The sequence below is a fragment of the Zootoca vivipara genome, chromosome 17 (genome assembly GCF_963506605.1).
Source record: "Zootoca vivipara chromosome 17, rZooViv1.1, whole genome shotgun sequence".
Lineage (NCBI taxonomy): Eukaryota > Metazoa > Chordata > Lepidosauria > Squamata > Lacertidae > Zootoca > Zootoca vivipara.
This window is the reverse complement of record NC_083292.1, coordinates 30,954,005-30,974,435: the sequence shown is the minus strand read 5'-3', so window position 1 is coordinate 30,974,435 and position 20,431 is coordinate 30,954,005. Positions and strand designations below refer to the sequence as shown.

Sequence of the window (20,431 nt, the reverse complement as noted above, 5' to 3'; positions counted from 1 at the left end):
CAAGCCAAACCGTTCGTGCAGAAAACGGGAAGTTTGCTTGTTACTGGAATAAAACGTTCGGACAGGACAACATCAGGTCGGGAATTCTGGCCACACTGAAAGGGCACATAGAACTACCAACCCAGAACCACCTAGAGCAGTGTTCTTCAACCTTGGGTCCGCTGTTGGACTACAACTCCCATCACCCATAGCTATCTCAGCCAATGGTCAGAGGCGATAGGATTTGCAGCCCCAAACCATCTGGGAACCCAAGATTGAAGGAAAGTGGTCTAGAGGAGAAATGGGGATTTGTTGTCCAAAAACATCTCAAGGGCCACAGCTCCCATCAGTCACAACCAGCAAAACCAACAGCCATGAAAGATGGGCATTGTAGTAGCCCTACATGAGCAGGGGCTCATGTCTCCCCCTCGCCCCAATATAGGGCACCTCCGGACTGGTACTGTTTTGTGAGTGTATTCTGCAGCATGTCATTGATGCAACAACAGCATGTTTGTGGTGGATTTATACTGGACTGTCCGCACGTCATTCCCTTTTATTAGATGTTCTGCAATGCTTCCCATCTGGAACGACACTCTTGCATTATAGCGCAACGAAAGCAGGGTGAAACCTCCCCCCAGAATGTTTGCAGAGTGTATAAAGCTACAGGATCTCAGCAGGAAGTTAAGGGATTGGAAACGAAGCAGTGTGTCTGCCCTGAAACGGTACAAACAGGCACAAACAGTACTGAAAGTGGGATTGCATATAACCACTCCGATCCTATCATCACAAATTATCATCGATGCACAACGGAAAGGACGCTTGGAGAGGCCCCACAGAACACTAACATGAACATTGCTTATTCAGGATGGCATCTTGTTTAATCAGGATTATATTGGTTTTTGTGTAACTGTTTTTGCTAACATTTGCATAATCTGTTATCAAACAGAGGAAATACAAAGACACGCTGTACTCTTTTCCACAGTAATCCTCAAAACAAGAGACCAAGTCAGTTTCCTCGCTTCAGATATCCTGTCCTTCCACACCACCGTCCCCCCCAGCTCTCCTTTTACTCACATTTCCAGCAAGATCTTGTCTATGTCTGGCCGAAGGCAAAGCTTGTTCAGGAAGCGTTCAAAGATCTCCAGGGTGAACTCTTCAGGTTTGATAGATTCGCTCTAGGGAGCCGGAGAGGAATAAATAAATAAAAGAAAGACAGTGTACCCCAGAGAAAACACTAGTACAGTTCTGGGGAGGCCGGGTGAGGGTCAGGGAGGAGGAGGAGGAAGAAGAGAAGGAAGAAATCAGAGATAAGAATAGAGTCAGGGAGTTAGGCTGGCTTTATGGCAGCAAGACCAAGATCCAGGAGGGAGGGATGAGGATGAATGCTGGGAAAAGGAGGAGAAGGTGAGCAGCAGGCAGGTCATCAATACATTTTTTTTAAAAAAACACATACCCTGTTAAAATTAAGACCGCAGGACTCCAGGGCCGTCTCCACCCGCTTTTTGTCAGCTGAGAACATTTTCAGGATGCTACAAAAGGAGGGAAATGGGAAGCTCTTTATCAGACTTGCCGAGCTAACGAAGGTGGAAGCAACAAGCCAGGCATGTCGGAAGGAGACCAGCAAAACAGAAATAGGGCAAAAAAGGGAGAAGAGCGTACGCTATACAAAAGGAAGGGCTGTAAGAGCTGACAGTAAGAGCTGTTCGGCAGTGGAATTTTCTACTAAGGAGTGTGGTGGAGTCTCCTTCTTTGGAGGTCTTTAAGCAGAGGCTTGACAGGCATATGTCAAGAATGCTTTGATGGTGTTTCCTGCTTGGCAGGGGGTTGGACTGGATGGCCCTTGTGGTCTCTTCCAACTCTATGATTCTATGATTCTAAGGGTAGCCAAGGCAGTGCCTTCCAGATGTTGTTGGACTACATGTCCCATCATCCCCAACCGCTGGCCTGCTGGCTGGAGCTGTTGGGGCTTGGAGTCCAACCATTTGTGGAGTGTACCATGTTGACTATCCTGGAGCTAAGCTTTTTTTAAAGAGAGAGAGAGAGAGAGAGAGAGAGAGAGAGAGGCAAAAGGCATCCTGACTGCGGTATTCAAACAGATACTGTACAGGTCAATGGCCACCTGGGGCCAAAGGGCAGGGGGAAGGAAATTAAGCTTCAATGGAGCTGATGGGCGTGGGGTGGATAATTTCCTTATCAGGTTGTGGCCTCCTGGTGTGCACTCTCCACTTTCCCTCTGTGTATTCCGCAGATGAGCACATGCAAAGAGCGAAAGCAGCTGTTATTCACAAGGAAGCGGGCACCCACTAGAGAGTCAGGCAGCTGCTACAAGGAGCCATCTGGAGTGCCAACCCCTCAGCAGGTCTCCAAAAGTAAACCCTGCCCAACCACACATCCCTGGGCACTGTTTCAAACTGGTAAATCTTCAGGAGGGGAAGCTGCCCTTGCAATTAGGGATGTAAGAAATCACAATTTTCAGTTTCATCCTGCATTTGCTGGACGTTTCCGTTCTGCTGCAGTTCGCTTCCTCTACAAGCTACGTTATTTGTCTTGCTGACAGCTATGGCAAAATTATGCACTTTACATTATTAATTATGTGATTATGTAATTACATAATAAATTAAATTATTGTTGTCATTTTAGTATTCCACCTTATTCGTTGCAACACAAAGGAAACAAAATGCAAATCGGGGGGACGGGGATGGCGAGAACGTAATCAATTACGTATCATTGACAGACTGAAAGCAGAAATGGCGAATACGGATCATAATCGCCAATTTGATTTCCATTCCAGACATGGGACACGTAAGAGGACACCTGCAACTTCTGCTCCCATTTCCATTGGAATTCTCTGACATCGCTGTTTGCAAATGCCCACTTGGAGTTGAAGGGTGGGCTATAAATAGAAATAATCTCTCTTTAGAGATGGAGTGACACCTTTCTCTGAGCAACGGACCCTGGAAGCCGAACATTCATCAGGGGCACCACACAGAACGTGGGCCTCAGGACGGAAGAGGGAGGTGGGGATAAAGCAAGCACAGCCGTTTTGTGGGTGAAAATGTACCCTTACTTTTTGACAGGGATCCTTGCATCCTGATTGACCTGGATCTTGAGCCGAGTGTACCTGTGAGGTTATAACTGAGAGTCAGCTGTATGACACAAATTTGCCTTCCCTCCTACTAACCTATGCAAGGCAGCATGGACAGGGCTGGCCAGCTCAGTCGAGAGAGCAAAGGATAATTGTGTCCCTCCCACAACTGCGATAAGTTATTTTAATTCCTTATGACTGTCCCCTTTCAAGCAACGGAGCCCCACCAGCCCTTACAGCAGGCGTGGAAGATATTTGGCCCTCCAGATGTTATCAAAATACAACCCCCATCCGCCCCAGCAAGCATGGTCAACGGCCAGGGATGATGAGATATAGTGTTGTTGTTTAATCATTGAGTCGTGTCCGACTCTTCATGACCCCATGGACCAGAGCACGCCAGGCACTCCTGTCTTCCACTGCCTCCTGCAGCTTGGTCAAACTCATTTTAGTGGCTTCAAGTACAATGCCCAACCATCTCATCCTCTGTCGTCCCCTTCTCCTAGTGCCCTCAAGCTTTCCCAACATCAGGGTCTTTCCCAGGGAGTCTTCTCTTCTCATGAGGTGGCCAAAGTATTGGAGCCTCAGCTTCAGGATCTGTCCTTCCAGTAAGCACTCAGGGCTGATTTCCTTCAGAATGGATAGGTTTGATCTTCTTGCAGTCCATGGGACTCTCAAGAGTCTCCTCCAGCACCATAATTCAAAAGTTAAGCACTATCTGGAGGGCTGAAGGTTCACAACACATATCTTACAGGAAAATAGGTAGAACATCCTATACTTTGGCCTGAGCCAACAAGAAGCCAGCAAAACAAACCACAAAGACCAACCACACCAGAGGACACAAATCCAGAAGGACAGGGGAAGCTGCCTCATACCAAGTCAAATCACTGGTCCATCTAAGCTCAGTATTGTCCACACTGCCTGGCAGCTGCTCTCTGGGGTTTCAGACAGGGGTCTCTCCCAGGGCTACCTGGAGGGGATGATACTAGGGATTGAACCCACAACCTTCTGCACACAAGGCAGACACTCTGTCACTGAGCTGTGGCCTTTCCCAGGAGTCTCTACCCTGTTTAAAACGGTAGAAAGTCGACTCACGCTTTTTGCAGGAAGGTGTTCCGGGAGGCGTTCTGAGCCAGGATGTTTGTGGATAGTTTGAACAGCTCCTCAGTCCACAACTAGATAGGAGAGGAGAGGCAGAGGAAGAACAGGGTGAGGCCAGCCGCTCTCATCTGCCCTTCCCCATCCCATTGGCACCCTCGGGCCTAACACTCCAGCCCATACCCTCGAGATCGGATCATTAAGCAGGGCAGCCATACAACACATGCTGTCCAAGTTTGGCATGGTTAAAAAGAAGAAAAAAAGCTGTATCATTTGGAGCTTTTGAAGTTACAGAAGAAGGGTTGTATTTATATTTATTAGCAGCATTTTGGCACCCAAGTGCTTCTAAGCTACTTACACAATAAAAAGAAAACAATGACAACATTAAAATAAGATAAAAGCAGCTATAAACAAAAACTACAATACTCAACCAGCAATATATTTAAAAGGAACAAGTCCTACCCGCCCCACTTAAAAGAAGAGCACAGGATAGGTCACGAACATAATTATCCTGCCAATTAGAAACCATTAAGCCTGAGTAAATAAGAATGCTTTTTGCCTGGTGCCTAAAAACAGGCAGTGATGGCACCAGGTGTGCCTCCCTGGAGAGAGCATTCCACAAAGAGGGAGCCACCCTTGAAAAGACCCTGACTTTTGTCTCCCATGCCTCTGTTGGAGGGGACGCAGTCTGAACTGATACTCAGAGTCCCTTCAAACTACGATTCTATAAAAAAGTTTATAAAGAAACACATTTGCTTTCTTCCCGCCTCTTCCAGTACTCTGGATCCCAACCATTGTTCCTTAGATAGGACTTTTCTGGACTGCAGTGGTTTCAACAGAACTTTAAAAACAGAATAAAACATCAAACATTAAAACTTCCCTAAACAGGGCTGCCTTCAGATGTCTTCTAAAAGTCAGATAGTTGTTTATTTCCTTGACATCTGACGAGAGGGTGTTCCACAAGGAGGGTGCCACCACTGAGAAGGCCCTCTGCCTGGCTCCCTGTAACCTCACTTCCTAGACTCTGCCGGTCTAGGAAGCAGTCTACACAAATCGTTAGCCACAATCCATATATACATATCTTAGGAAACACAGTACTACGTTTTGATGAGTTTCCCCACACACACACTAAAAAAAAAACAGCTTCAAATTGAGCAGGGTGGTGGAAACAACCTAGCTGCGTTTTAAGCCAGTAATGTATACACAGCCCAGTTTAGGCCCACCAATTTCAACAGGTTTGCTCGGAGTGAGATTTAGCTGGCTATGGTTCAAGGAAAGATGTGTGAGAGAGGCTTATAAATAAATGGATATTCCCATCAGTCCTAGCAAGTGTGGCCAATAGCCTGGGATGATGCGAGTTTTAGATCAGGAACGCCTGCAGCCTGCGAGCAGTTTACGAGGTCAGTTTGCTTCAAAACACACACTTAAATTCCTCAACCATTTCTAAGGGAAGTGACTACTACTGACATACCATATATAACCCCCCCCCAAAAAAGTGTGCTATTAATGTTATTATTGAATATTTCATTTTTTTATTCTCCCTGCTCCTCCATAAATTGGTTTTAGAAACCAGGACTGGGTTAGTGCGGGGGGAATATCAGGTATTGACAAAGGAACAGGAACAGCAGCCAAAAACTAGAATGAATATGAATACCTATCCTTACAGCATCAGTGACAAAGCTGTAAATTAAAGCCAATTATAAGCAAAGATTGATTAAGCAATGGAACCGTAAGCGCCTTAGAGGAACAAGGTCAAAGCCTCAAAACTGGGGATGGCCATTCATTACAAGACATGAGTGAAGGGAGGTTGTTTAGTACTCTCCAGCCTGCAATAATTTGTGACCTGTGAAAGTATCTAGCAGGTTCAAATACAGTGGTACCTCGACTTATGAATGACTCGACAACCGAATTTTTCGACTTACGAATGGGGGTAATGGCTGCGTGCTTATGAATGTATCAACATCCGGGGGGGGGGAAACCGCGGCGTTTTAGATAGGGATTTTTCGACTTACGAATTTTTAGATGGGGTTGCTTCGACTTACGAATTTTTCCATTTCCAATGCATTCCTATGGGAAATCGCGTTTCCAATGGCTTTTTTCGACGTACGAATTTTTCGACTTACGAAGGTGCCTTCGGAACGGATTTAATCCATAAGTCGAGGCACCACTGTAACTGGATTCTGGGTTAGTTCTCTTGGGGTGGAAAGTCTGGTGCTCTCCGGATGTTGCTGAACACCAGCTCCCATCATCCCTGACCATTGGCCAGGCTGGCTGGGGCTGATGGGAGTTGGAGTCCAATTCCTCCTGGGGCTGCTCTGTGCATACACTCCCAAGTGCACAGTTTGCAAGGAGTGTGAAAATGAAGTGTCAAGCAGCTGTTCTGCAGCACCCCGCAAAATAAAAAATAAAAAAATGACAAGGCAGTTTCTGGAACCTGGAAGATAAGCGTAGTTTATTACAACATGGTCTTTATTTGCAGATTAATTCATACGGGTTTATCATATAGATTTACCTTATTTGTCCCACGCACTGGTTGCCAGTCCAGGCCCAATTCAAGTTGTTGGTGCTAGCATGCCAAGCCCTAAATGGCTTGGGATCCAAGTACCCAGAAGACTGCCTCACACAGTATCAGCCATCTCAGATCCTGTGACTCGCAGTTGAGGCCTTGGTGGTGGTGCTGCCACCAACTGGGAGCTGCCCAGTTAGCACTCCCCTATGAAAGGGCCTTCTTGGTGGTGGCCCCCTGCTTGCAGAATGCCCACCTTGGTGTGCAGAGTCTGTCTCCTTCCATATCAACATTCGGGAGGTATTTAGAGACATTCCTGTTCACTCAGGCCAAAAGATACATTTTCTGGCAACCCTGAAATCATTGGCTGAGATAAAAAATTTTTTTACTGCTTTTAATGATATTGTTTTAATGATACATTTGCTGCCCTGGGCTCCTTTGGGAGGAAGGGGAGGTTATAAATTGAATAAATAGCTGTAAGCAACAACGGAGGCAGCCGCAATGCTGGAACTGGGATGCTAAAGCATTTATATGAAGATGAATTATCCATCATGAACAGAAGAAACACCTTCATTCTTTAATGGAAGGTTATTGCGCGGCGAAACCTTCTCTGCTGCTCCAGAGAAGCGGACACGGAGCAATGGATTCAAACTACAAGAAAGAAGATTCCACCTAAACATTAGGAAGAACTTCCTGACAGTAAGAGCTGTTCAGAACTTCCTGACAGTAAGAGCTGTTCGGCAGTGGAACTTGCTGCCAAGGAGTGTGGTGGAGCCTCCTACTTTGGAGGTCTTTAAGCGGAGGCTTGACAGCCATCTATCAGGAATGCTTTGATGGTGTTTCCTGCTTGGCAGGGGGTTGGACTGGATGACCCTTGTGGTCTCTTCCAACTCTGTGATTCTATGATTCAGACGCTGGCTCCATTTGCATTATACATTGACAGCAGCCTCATGCCATTTTAAACCATCATGGCTCCCCCCCCCAAGGAATCCTGGGAACTGTAGTTTAAAATTGCTGAGAGGTGTTAGAAGACTCCTATTCTCCTTACAATTCCTAGAGTTCCCTGGGAAGGGGGGGGCCGATTGTTAAACCACCCTGGGAACTGGAGTTCTGTGAGGGGAATAGGGGAAGGTCTCCGAACTACAGCTCCCAGGATTCTTTGGGGGAAGCCATGATTGCTTAAAGTGTTTGTTATGCATAGTGCAGGTGGGGCCATTGTTGGGATTCCACCTCCCAGCTACCCTAACCACCAACCACGCTAGCTGAGACTGATGGGCCCTGAAGTCCCGTTATCATCTGACAGGGCCATAGGTTCATCCTTGTATTGAAGAACTGTTGCTTTCTCAAAAAAAAAGAGTTCAGTGTGACACTCCCGCCCTACCTTGGCCGTATCATCCGGAACGACTGCCATGAAGTTGAGGAAGCTCACATTGACAAAGTCTGGGCCATGCACGACCGTCACCAGCATCTCCGCGGGCCGCTGCTCTGCCCCCCCAAAGCCAAGAATCTCCCAGATCTTCGGGTCCTACAGAAGTCAGAGTGCAAAGGAGAGAAGTTAGCCTGAGTGGCACCAATGGCATTCTCAAGCCTAGATACCTAGCAAATGCCGTTAAACATGCACTTATGTGTTATGCAAATAGCAGCCTGGGACCTGGGAAGTTAATAATAATAATAATAATAATAATAATAATAATAATAATATATTATTATTATTATTATTATTATTTATACCCCGCCCATCTGGCTGGGTTTACCCAGCCACTCTGGGCGGCTTCCAACAGAAAACTAAAATACAGTAATCTATTAAACATTAAAAGCCTCCCTAAACAGGGCTGCCTTCAGATGTCTTCTAAAAGTCTGGTAGTTTTTTTCCTATTTGACATCAGATGGGAGGGCGTTCCACAGGGCGGGTGCCACTACCAAGAAGGCCCTCTGCCTGATTCCCTGTAACTTGGCTTCTCGCAATGAGGGAACCGCCAGAAGGCCCTTGGCACTGGACATCAGTGTCCGGGCAGAACGATGGAGGTGGAGACGCTCCTTCAGGTATACTGGACCGAGGCCATTTAGGGCTTTAAAGGTCAGCACCAACACTTTGAATTGTGCTCGGAAACAAACTTGGAGCCAATGGAGATCTTTCAAGACCGGTGTTATGTGGTCTCGGTGGCCACTCCCAGTCACCAGTCTAGCTGCCGCATTCTGGATTAGTTGTAGTTTCCGGGTCACCTTCAAAGGCAGCCCCACGTAGAGCGCATTGCAGTAGTCCAAGCAAGAGATAACTAGAGCATGCACCACTCTGGCGAGACAGTCTGCAAGCAGGTAGGGTCTCAGCCTGCGTACCAGATGGAGCTGGTAGACAGCTGCCCTGCACACAGAACTGACCTGCACCTCCATGGACAGCTGTGAGTCCAGGCTGCACACCTGGTCCTTCAGGGGCACAGTTACCCCATTCAGGACCAGGGAGTCCTCCACACCTGCCCGCCTCCTGTCCCCCACAAACAGTACTTCTGTCTTTTCAGGATTCAACCTCAATCTGTTAGCCGCTCTCTTCCCTCTGCCAGGGTGCCAACAAAAACTACCTCTCTGGAGCTGTTCTTTGCTTCCCTTGAAATGCAAATAGCAGCTTCAGAGGAGGGACAAGGAAAATCTTTCCATTTCGCTTTCTCTTGGTTTCTCATGTTTCCCATCATAAATGCAGTTCTGCACATCGTTTACTTTTCCAAAAGCCCTCTTGAAAGTTATTCAGGATTTTAGTGCATGTTCGTCCTATTAAGACACATTTCTGTATGCAGCCCTGCCTAATATGCTTTTTTTTTGTTTTACAAAGCAGTTTCCGCTAGTGTTGTGCATTTTTGTATGTTACTTTCACTAATATTTGTACTTCAATGCACAATTTACCCCAGTTTAAGCAAGTTTTTGTACATACTGCTTGGCTGGAGAGTGGCGCTGCAAAATCTGGAGATGTGCTAAGGTTAAAGGACGGCTGTGTTGCCAGTTTTCACATTGCTTCAGAAAGTGTGAATTGGGTGAAGTTTGCTGTTCAATGAAACTGAACCAAATTGCTCCTTGATCCCTGTTTCACAGAGGAGTTTTTAAGGTTTCACTCAGTGGGGACACAGTGATCACTGTGCTTTGTGCCTAGATGATCCCAGTAAAAAAGGATCTCGGAAAGTATCCTGCAGCACAATGGGGTTAGTGTGTGTCTGGCTGTTAACCAGAAGGTTGGTGGTTCGAGCCCACCCGGGGATGGCTGTGGGCAGGATTCCTGCATTGCAGAGGGTTGGAGGAGTAGATGACACTTGGGGTCCTTTCCAGCTCTACAACTCTATGATTTTATTATTCTACCTATTAGAGATCCCAGAATCATAGAGTTGGAAGAGATCACAAGGGACATCCAGTCCAACCCCCTGCCAAGCAGGAAACACCATCAAAGCATTCCTGACATATGGTGTCAAGCCTCCGCTTAAAGACCTCCAAAGAAGAAGACTCCACCACACTCCCTGGCAGCAAATTCCACTGCCAAACAGCTCTTACTGTCAGGAAGTTCTTCCTAATGTTTAGGTGGAATCTTCTTTCTTGTAGTTTGAATCCATTGCTCCGTGTCCGCTTCTCTGGAGCAGCAGAAAACAACCGTTCTCCCTCCTCTATATGACATCCTTTCATATATTTGAACATGGCTATCATATCACCCCTTAACCTTCTCTTCTCCAGGCTAAACATACCCAGCTCCCTAAGCCGTTCCTCATAAGGCATCGTTTCCAGGCCTTTGACCATTTTGGTTGCCCTCCTCTGGACACGTTCCAGCTTGTCAGTATCCTTCTTGAACTGTGGTGCCCAGAACTGGACACAGTACTCCAGGTGAGGTCTGACCAGAGCAGAATACAGTGGTACTATTACTTCCCTTGATCTAGATGCTATACTCCTATTGATGCAGCCCAGAATTGCAGTGGCTTTTTTAGCTGCTGCATCACACTGCTGACTCATGTCAAGTTTGTGGTCTACCAAGACTCCTAGATCCTTTTCACATGTACTGCTCTCAAGCCAGGTGTCACCCGTCCTGTATTTGTGCCTTTCATCCCCCCCCCCCCCAAGTGTAGTACTTTACATTTCTCCTTGTTAAAATTCATCTTGTTTGCTTTGGCCCAGTTGTCTAATCTGTTAAGGTCATTTTGAAGTGTGATCCTGTCCTCTGGGGTATTAGCCACCCCTCCCAATTTGGTGTCATCTGCAAAGAGAGTCACTGCAGAGAATCACTGGCTGGAAAACAGGCAACACAGTGGCCCAGGGCCACATTCACACCACACATTTAAATCAGTATCATACTACTTTAGATTGTCACAGCTTCCCCCCCAAGAATTCTGGGAGCTGCCGTTTGTTAAGGGTGCTGAGAGTTGTGAGGAGAACCCCAGTTCCCTTCACAGAGCTACAACTCCCTGTGAAGACATTTTGATTGTTAAAGAACTCTGGTAATTATAAGTACTGGGAGTCGAAAAGGGATCAGCCAGCAACTACAGCTCCCAGATTTTTTTGGAAGAAGCCATGGCTGTTTAAAGTGGCATAACACTGCTTTAAGCATATGGTGGGAATGTGGCCTAGGTAGACCGACCAACTGGCTTGGTTCAAGACAGCTCTGTATATGGCAGAAACCTGCAGCTCTTCAACGTTGCTTGAACTGCAGGTCCCATCATCCTTCACCACTGACCATGCTGGCTAGGGCTGATGGGATTTGGAGTCCAACTACCTCTGCAGGGCCACAGGCTTCCCCGTCCCTAGTAGAAGGGAATCACCGTTACCTTTGGTAGCTTGGCATAGCGCCCGGTCCGAGTGTCACGGATACAGCTGATGTCCAAAACGTCAACTTCCTGAGAGGGGAAAGAGACAGAGAAAGAGAGACAAAGACAGAGAGAGTACTTGTCACTTAGTGCTCTTTATTAGCAGAGACTACATATTTCCAACAGCCTTCTCCGCTAACGAGAACTGCGAAACGTGTTAATTAGGTTAGATAACGAGGTCTCTTCCCTCCGCGGCAAGTAATGTATTAATTTTAGCTCTTTTTTTGCCAGTTGCCATATTTCATACAACAGACGCTTACTTTTGCATAATTAGTTTAAGGAGAGTGTGGCCGGGGGGGGGGGGACAAGACGGCAAAACAACAACAACAACAACACACATTTGTATCCATTATATTTTGCTTGCAGCTACCCATTAGAACAATTTGCCACTTTGTGTTCTGGAGTCTCTCTGTAATGGAACCAGAAGGAAACAAATTTTAATTTTATTGTACTAGATTTCCATTAGTAATTACCACTGCTAGTTTGTGGCTTTTTTTGTGAAGTCCTTAAAACTTTAAGAACATAAGAAGAGTCTGGCTGGATCGAGCCGAAGCCCAATCCAGTCCAGCACCCTGCTCTCACAGGGGCCGTCAAGATGCTCACAGGAAGCACACAAGCAAGACCTGAGTGAAACAGCTCTCTCCCCAACTTGGGATTCCCAGCAACTGATACCCAGAGGCATATTTCCTCTGACAGTGGACAGAGAACACAGCCATCATGGGTACCTTTCCTTAATTATGAGCTCTCTTTTTTATTTTTATTTTAAAAAGTCGCTAGCCTTTTGACTTGTAGATGTAAGAGAGAAGATCCACACAAGTTATTCAACCCAATTTCTTAGCTTAATACTCAATAAACCATTTCCATTCCTTTCTAAAAAGTTTGTTGTCCTGATTTCTTATTCTTCCGGTACGTTTTGCCATTTCTGCATATTCCATTAGTTTCTGTATCCATTATTCTTTCGTTGGGACCTCTTCATCCTTCAGGCAACAGGGCAAATAACATTCTTTTTGGGCAAATAACATTCTTGCAGCTGTAGTCGCATACATAAATAAATTCCTATACTATTTGGGTAGTTCTAATCCCATAATTCCCAAGAGAAAAGCTTCTGGGGTTTTCTTACGAATGTTATCTTAAACATATTTTTCAATTCATTATATATCATTTCCCATTAAGCTTTAACCTTATTACAAGACCACCACATATGAAAAAAGCTGCATTCTTTCACTTTACATTTCCAACGCTGATTCGACTTTGATTTATACATTTTTGCCAATCTACTAGGTGATAGGTACCATCTATATAGCATTTTCATATGATTTTCTCTTAAACCAGAACATGCTGTACATTTTATATCCGTATTCCATAACCATTCCCATGCTTCTATTTCTATGTTATGACCAACATTTATTGCCCAGTGTATAACTGACGATTTCACTTGTTCATCTTTTGTCTCCCATTCCAACAACAACTTGTACATTTTAGACAACACTTTAACATTACCATTTAACAGGTCTCTCTCTAATTGTGATAGTTGTTCCCCAAAGCCTTTTTAAATATTTCATTCAAATGATGATATTGTAACCATGTTGCTAACATTCCTGGTAAATCCCTAAACTCTTTTAAAGCCTGTGCAAGTCCTGTTCTTGCTACTAAAGAGTTAACTCGAATGTATACGGTGTGATTTATTGCTGGCTTGCTCATGTCACGGGCATTTAGAGACATACAGTATTGTCTCCAAAGGAGCCCCGCCTCCTCCTGAACTCACATGGCTTCCCCTATCCAAGATCTTCCATAGCCAAAAAAGAGCATGGAAACTTTGGCTTTTAGTTAAGCATAGCTTGCTGTGTTGCCTAAACTAGAAATTGTGGTTAACATTACCTATGAGTATTAACCAAAGCACTTCATGGTATTGAAGTCAGCGTGATTTGTACCTAATCCTAGGTGACGCTAACCACAGTTTGTTGGTTTGGGTGAACTGACAAACCACGATTAACCAAAAATGGAAGCTGCGTTGGAGGGGAGGAGAAGAGAGTATTGCAGGAGCCTAGGGTGAAGTCAGCCTCATTCGTGTTGTGACTTCATGGCTGGATTGCTGCAATGCACTCGGTGTGGGACGTTGCTCGTGCTGGATCTGGAAGCTGCAGCTAAGTAAAGAAGGCTGCAGCAAGGTTGCTGGCAAGAGTGAGACTTTGTCATCATATGACACCTCCGCTCAGAGATCTGCACGGGTTGCCCGTTTACTACCGGGCCAAGTTCAAGGTGTTCCTGTTAGCACAAAGTCCTTAACAGCTTGCAACCAATTTACTTGCAGGATAGTCTTACTCCACGTATTATACCCATTTGACTGCTTCCTTCTGTGAAACTGGCACTGCTACAGGTGCCACATAATACTCATTCTGCAGTTGTAAGAAATCAATCTCGTGTGTGTGGCAGCAGCACCTACACTTTGGAACTCCCTGTCTATTGACACCAGGCAGGCAGGTGTTTTCACTCTTGTCTTTTCAACACTTGCTCAAAACGTTTTTGTTTAAGCAAGTCTATTCAAACATATAGGATACTGAAATGCAATTTGAACTCTCTTGATTAAACAATATATATAGAGGATAGTATTATATATACTATCTTTTCACTATTTTGTTTTATTGTCTTTAATTTTAAGTCATAACTCAGAGGCATTATTACAATCAAGTGGTATAAATGTTGTGAAAAATAAGGTAAAGTTAAAGGGACCCTTGACCATTAGGTCCAGTCGTGACCGAAGCCGGGGTTGCGGCGCTCATCTCACTCTATTGGCCGAGGGAGCCGGCGTACAGCTTCCAGGTCATGTGACCAGCATGACAAAACCGCTTCTGGCAAACCAGAGCAGCGCACGGAAATGCCGTTTACCTTCCCGCAGTAGCGGTACCTATTTATCTACTTGCACTTTGACGTGCTAGGTTGGCAGGAGCTGGGACCGAGCAAGGGGAGCTCACCCTGTCACAGGGATTCAGACTGCCGACCTTCTGATTGGCAAGCCCTAGGCTCAGTGGTTTAGACCACAGCACCACCCGTGTCCCCTAATATAAAATATTATATTAAAATATAAAAATAAAGTAAAGTAAAATAAAATAAAATAAAACTACACTGACTTTGTAGACACTCCCCAGGATTTCAGGCAGGGAACAGGTAGACTCTCCTTCATTGGAGGTTTTTAAACAGAGGTGGGTGGGCATCTGCCAGGGATTCATTATCTGTGATCCCTGCATTGTAGGGGGGTTGGACTAGATGACCCTTGAGGTCCCTTCCAACTCTACAGTTCTGTGATTCTGCCATTCTATGACGCTCTCCCAGCCCCGCTTGGAGATGCAGGGGAATGAACCTGGAACCTTCTGCATGCAAAGCAGATTCTACAGCATATACTGCAATCCTAACACTGGGGTCAGACGAGCTGGCATTTCTGCACACCCCCAACAGACAACAGAGTGCTTTGATTTCCCTTCCTCGCCCGTCTCCAAGACATTCTGCTAGGCACGGCCTCTCTCTTTTTCTCCCCCCTTTTTGCCTTTCAAGCAGCTCAGGCTGTATATATAGCTACTTAAGCTAACTGTTTTGTCCTGGGCGGCTGCCAGATGCAAAAGAGCTTTAACCACAGGGAAATTGTGTGGTAGCAGTAAGAGGATGGGGGGGCAGGAAACAGGGCTTCCCTCCAACCAAAAGGAAATTACTGTTAGGCGTTGGAGTGGGTAGGAAGACGGGATCAAGAGAGCTCACCCAAGGAGGAAGGACTTGGGGGTGCAGGAGGTGGGTGGGGGGGAGAGATAATTTCTCCTGGGGCTCAGGCATCCCATGTGAGCCATAAACTCTTGAAAGACATTGCCATTGCTTCTCACGTAGCACGGCAGAGAGGGAAATGCAGCCATAGAGGGGCCTATCTTTTAAATCAAGAACTCAATGGCTACCAACTTAGATGGTTTCAAAACAGCACTAGACAAATTCACGGAGACGGCTATACAGTGGTACCTCTGGTTACGAACTTAATTCATTCTGGAGGTCCATTCTTAACCTGAAACTGTTCTTAACCTGAGGTTCCACTTTAGCTAATGGGGCCTCCTGCTGCCGCCGTGCGATTTCTGTTCTCATCCTGAAGCAAAGTTCTTAGCCTGAGGTACTATTTCTGGGTTAACGGAGTTTGTAACCTGAACCGCCTGTAACTCAAGGTACCACTGTAGCTATAAACACTGCTTCCAGTGTGGGAGGCAGATAGCAGGCCTTGGGAAGCCAGTTGCTGGCAATCACAAGTGCTGGGATTGTCCTGCTTGTGGGCTTCCCAGAGCCACCAGCCACTTCCCCACTATTACAGTGGTGCCTCAACTTACGAATTTAATCCGTTCCGAAGGCACCTTCGTAAGTCGAAAAATTCGTAAGTCGAAAAACGCCATTGGAAACGCGATTTCCCATAGGAATGCATTGAAAATGGAAAAATTCGCAAGTTGAAGCAACCCTATCTAAAAATTCGTAAGTCGAAAAATCCCTAACTAAAATGGGTTTTTTCTGGATGTCGAGACATTCGTAAGCGCGCAGCCATTATCCCCATCCATAAGTTGAAATATTCGGTTGTCGAGTTGTTCGTAAGTTGAGGTACCACTGTTTACCTCTTTGATAGCCATGGCTCCCCCCAAAAAAGAATTCTGGGGAATTTGTTATGGGTGCCGAGAGTTCTTAGGAAACTCTCTAACTCCCCTCACAGCACTACAATTTGCAGAGTTCAAGGAAAGAAGGGTTGATATAATTCCCCACTCTGGGAAATATAACTCTGTAGGCTGTTTCTGTGACGGACACCCAGCCCTTTAAATGTGCTTGAAATATTCTTCTTTGGCGATCACTCATAGCCGAGTAAGATTGTCTTCTATAAACACGGTTTTAACAATGGGTCCGTAAGTGACTGTGGAGGCCAATTCTGGATCCGCACGTCCTTCCACAGTGGGTTTCCGGGCGGGAGTTGATCACGGTGTGGATTTGCCAAACGTGCTTTCCTCTTAGCACGTTTCTCCCTTGCGTCCTGAGATTGAGTTTCTTCAAAGCCCATGACACCTTTGGTAAAGGCTGTTCTCCAACTGGAGCGCTCTCAGGCCAGTGTTTCCCAGTTGTCAGTGTTTATACTACATTTTTAAAGATTTGCCTTGAGACAGTCTTTAAACCTCTTTTGCTGACCACCAGCATTACGCTTTCCATTTTTAAGTTCGAGAATCATTGCTTGAAATGTATGGCATGTACGGAACCTTGAGAGCTTAGAGATGCAGGTTCACATCTGGCCACCAAGCTCACTGGATACAGCACAGCTCAGCCATTTCCTCTCTTTCAGTCTAACCTACCCAGCAGAGATGTTAGGAGGATTACAGGCAGCGTTAAAATTTGAGATATGAAAGCTAAGAGCTAAATGGCACCTTAAATCTAGGTTATGGGTGCAACAACGGAATGTCTAGGCGCGCTTTTTTTATATAACAAAAACACAAAGCTGAAAATGAATGACCTGCTGCTAAAATGTTATGTTCATTTTTCACATGGTTTAGTCCTTCCCCTGCCTGCCCTCCTTAAGAGGGTCTCTTCTCCAGTCTTCAGAGAGTAGCTTGAAGTGGGGAGGCAGAAAAAGGTCCTCTTTTCCTTCCACTCTGCAGTTTTGGTCGGAAATCTTAGACGCAGTAAGTACAGTACTGCGCCCCCAGAGCTCAGAAACTGCTTGTGCTGATGAAATTCCCTGTCGCAAAATATGCCTAGAACAATGGGAGTTTCGAACACTGACTACAGGGGAGGCGATTGTGTACTCCTCCATTAAACTGCTGGGAAGGTTTGGGAGCCTTTTTGAGAAAAATGTTAGGGCCACTTCGGAAAAGGCCACACTCAAGTTGCAACATGCCCTACTGGTGTCAATGCACAATGAACTTTGGGCCATTGCTGTCTGTTACAAGTATTGAGGTACAACGGCCAAGTTTTGGGGTGCAGGCCTCCAGAGGATTCATTATGAAGCCGGCAAAGCAAAGGAAGCAATTGGGACAGGAAGGAGAGCAGCAGCCGCTGTTTCAATCAGGGTTTTTTTAAAAACCCGCTCCCTCCCTTTCCGCCTCTCTCCCTCTCTTTGGCTCCCACCCCAGAATTCTTGCCAAACCAGCTTAATGACTCAAAAGGCATTGACAAGAGAGTGGAATGAACAGCCCGGGCCTCTGCACATATCACTCCTTCCCCTGGGGCCAGTGAACTGCACGCAACCCCAAAGGCAGGGCCCTGGACAAGCCGGGGGCCCTCTACTTTCAACACCTTCCAGCAAGGGGCGCTTGGAGAACTCCCCTCTCCAGCCACCCACCGGTATCCCCAAGTCACAGGCAAGTGACCACATGCAAGCCCATTTAAAGCACTTGGCTTCCCCCAAGGAATCCTGGGAACTGTATTTTGTTGCGTGTGCTGGGAATACTGCTGCTGCTGCTGCTGCTGCAAGTGATAGACTACAGTTCTCAAGATTTGGGGGCAGGGATGTGCTTCTGAGGTACAGAGTGCAGACGGATCGACACAGACATGCACACACCCTCGCAATGTCGCCAACCTCAAAAGATAAAGGACATGCTCGTAAGCGCCCAAGAGTTTCCGGGCTTGGTCATCCGTCACAAGTGATAAGAAGCTTAACTTTTTAAAAAATGAAATGCATATAAATAAAAATGCAGTTTGAAGAGGCTGGGAGGGGAGGGAGGGAGGGAGGGAGGGAGGGAGGGAGGGAGGGAGGGAGAAACAGAAAGACTTCTAAAAGCAGAGTGCATATATCTACCATATTTGGGCCAGTCCAGTAGAGGAAAAATCCTTTAGGGTCAACCCGTAAGGTCACCAGAGTCCGGTTTGTTGGTTCCTAGGAATAGAGGAAAGGGGGGGGGAGGAAAGAGAACAGTCAATACTCTTCCACCAAGCCATAGATGACAACTTTCCCAAAAATGTTTATTATATGTTGATCTCCTCTGTTCTGTGCAACTCACAGGAGTCTCCCACTCAAGGGACAGATCCAGTACACAACTGCCAGCTTCAGAGATTTGCCAGTTGTGTGACAGGAGCCACCAGGCAGTACTTTTAAACAACAACAACCTATTACTTGTGAAATTTATATAATCCACCTGGTCCCAGGATGGCAGACATTTTTTTTAAATCCTCCAACTTTAACATCTTGAAAATCGTATTTAAAACAATTCAGAAACAGACGCAAACAGGGAAAGATCTTTACATAACAGGCTTGTTGGATAAGGAAGGTCTTCAGGAGGCACCAGCAAAACCACATGCCTAATATTTAGCAGGAGGGAATTCCAAAGGGTAGGTGCCAAAACCCTAAAGGCCCAATCCCTACATTCTGTGGAATGGGCCTCCTGATGAGATGGCATTTGCAAGGCATAATGATCAACTAGGTTTATAAGGGATGGAAGCTAGGCAACAGTGGTCCACACACTGATAACCTTCAGGCCTGATTGCTGTAATGTGCTTTACCTGGGGCTGCCCTTGAATTCGGTCTGGAAGCCACAGCTGGTGTCAAAGGGCCAACGTACAGTTTATTTAATTTTATTTAACAAAATCCCTGCTCCTGCCAACCTAGCAGTTCGAAAGCACGTCAAAGTGCAAGTAGATAAATAGGTACCATTCCGGCGGGAAGGTAAACGGTGTTTCTGTGTGCTACTCTGGTTCGCCAGAAGCGGCTTAGTCATGCTGGCCACATGACCCGGAAGCTGTATGCCAGCTTCCTCGGCCAGTAAAGCGAGATGAGCGCCGCAACCCCAGAGTCGTTCGTGACTGGACCTAATGGTCAGAGGTTCCTTTACCTTTACCTTTATATATTGCTTAATCACCGAAATATGAATATACCATGAAAATCACTGATAAAAACCAAGTATTAAAAACCAGCTCGCCTTAAACCACTTTTTGAAAAACGTAGATCAGATGGTTCAAAAATACGTATTATTAAATAATTATGATGATGTAGTAAAACAGATGTCTACATGTCTGGGGAGGCTTTCTTGAACAAAAAAGGTTTTTAGCAGGTGCCAAAAAATTGTACAGGCAATGACCAATTTACCTGCGTCCAATGGACAGGTGACTGTGCACACACACAATGCGCTGAACACAGAAGTGACTTTTAAAGCAACAAAAATGGCCCTAAAAGCGCCCAGAAAGGATGAAAAAGGCACAAAACCAGCACTTAGCTATCCCACAAGCTTTTGCACTGACCGCTGAGGCCTGTGGAGAGTTGGGAGTTTGAGCAAGTAGGTTTGGAGGGAGTGCTGCTGTTTTTTAAAGGGCGTTTCCAACAGTTTCCCGAGGTTTAGAAAGTGTCTGCAGGCTTTTCCAACGGGGTTTCAAATACAGGCGATTTCACGTAAACGTGCAATGCCTTGGAACGTAACCGCCACATAAACTGAGAGTTGCCTGTACAGCGAGGGCAGTTGCTTTTGGGGGCAACCCACAGATAATGCCTCTGCATTGGCTGCCAGTTTGCTTCTGAGCTGGATTCCGAGTTTGTCTACTGGTCCCGATATGGATCTGAACCAAACTGCCTCATCCACTACACCCCACCCCAGTCACTTAGACCTTCAGGTAAAGATGTTCATTGTCGGAAGCACTAGGCCCCTGAATACCAGCTGCTGAGAACCACGAGGGGAAAAATAAAAACAACCCAATAGCCCCCCCACCCTCCCAAAAAAAAACCAAACACATTTTAAAAGGGCATAGGATGTAAATCAGATCAACCAAAGGCCTGGTTAAAAAGGAATGTTTTTTTGCCTGGCGCCTAAGGGTATATAATGAAGGCACCAGGCGAACTTCCCTGGGGAGAGCATTCCACAGATGGGGGGCCACTGCAGAGAAGGTGCGTTCTTGTGTTGCCACCTCTCGAGGAGGCGGAACATGAAGAAGGGCCTCCGAAGATGATCTCAGGGT

The 20,431-nt window shown here is 46.0% G+C and overlaps 1 protein-coding gene across 2 annotated transcripts in view; it reads right to left on the bottom strand.

Moving 5' to 3' along the window:
* PLCB3 (phospholipase C beta 3) overlaps nt 1-20,431 on the bottom strand; it is a 73,356-nt gene that overhangs the window by 41,535 nt on the left and 11,390 nt on the right. For both annotated transcript variants that reach the window (XM_035097796.2, XM_035097797.2), the window contains exons 2-8: nt 18,288-18,365; nt 11,456-11,524; nt 8,047-8,190; nt 4,157-4,236; nt 3,047-3,100; nt 1,433-1,508; nt 1,054-1,154 (exon numbers count right to left, since the gene is read on the bottom strand). In XM_035097796.2, coding sequence (XP_034953687.1) covers nt 1,054-1,154; nt 1,433-1,508; nt 3,047-3,100; nt 4,157-4,236; nt 8,047-8,190; nt 11,456-11,524; nt 18,288-18,365 — 602 coding nt within the window. The remainder of the gene's footprint in view (nt 1-1,053; nt 1,155-1,432; nt 1,509-3,046; nt 3,101-4,156; nt 4,237-8,046; nt 8,191-11,455; nt 11,525-18,287; nt 18,366-20,431) is intronic.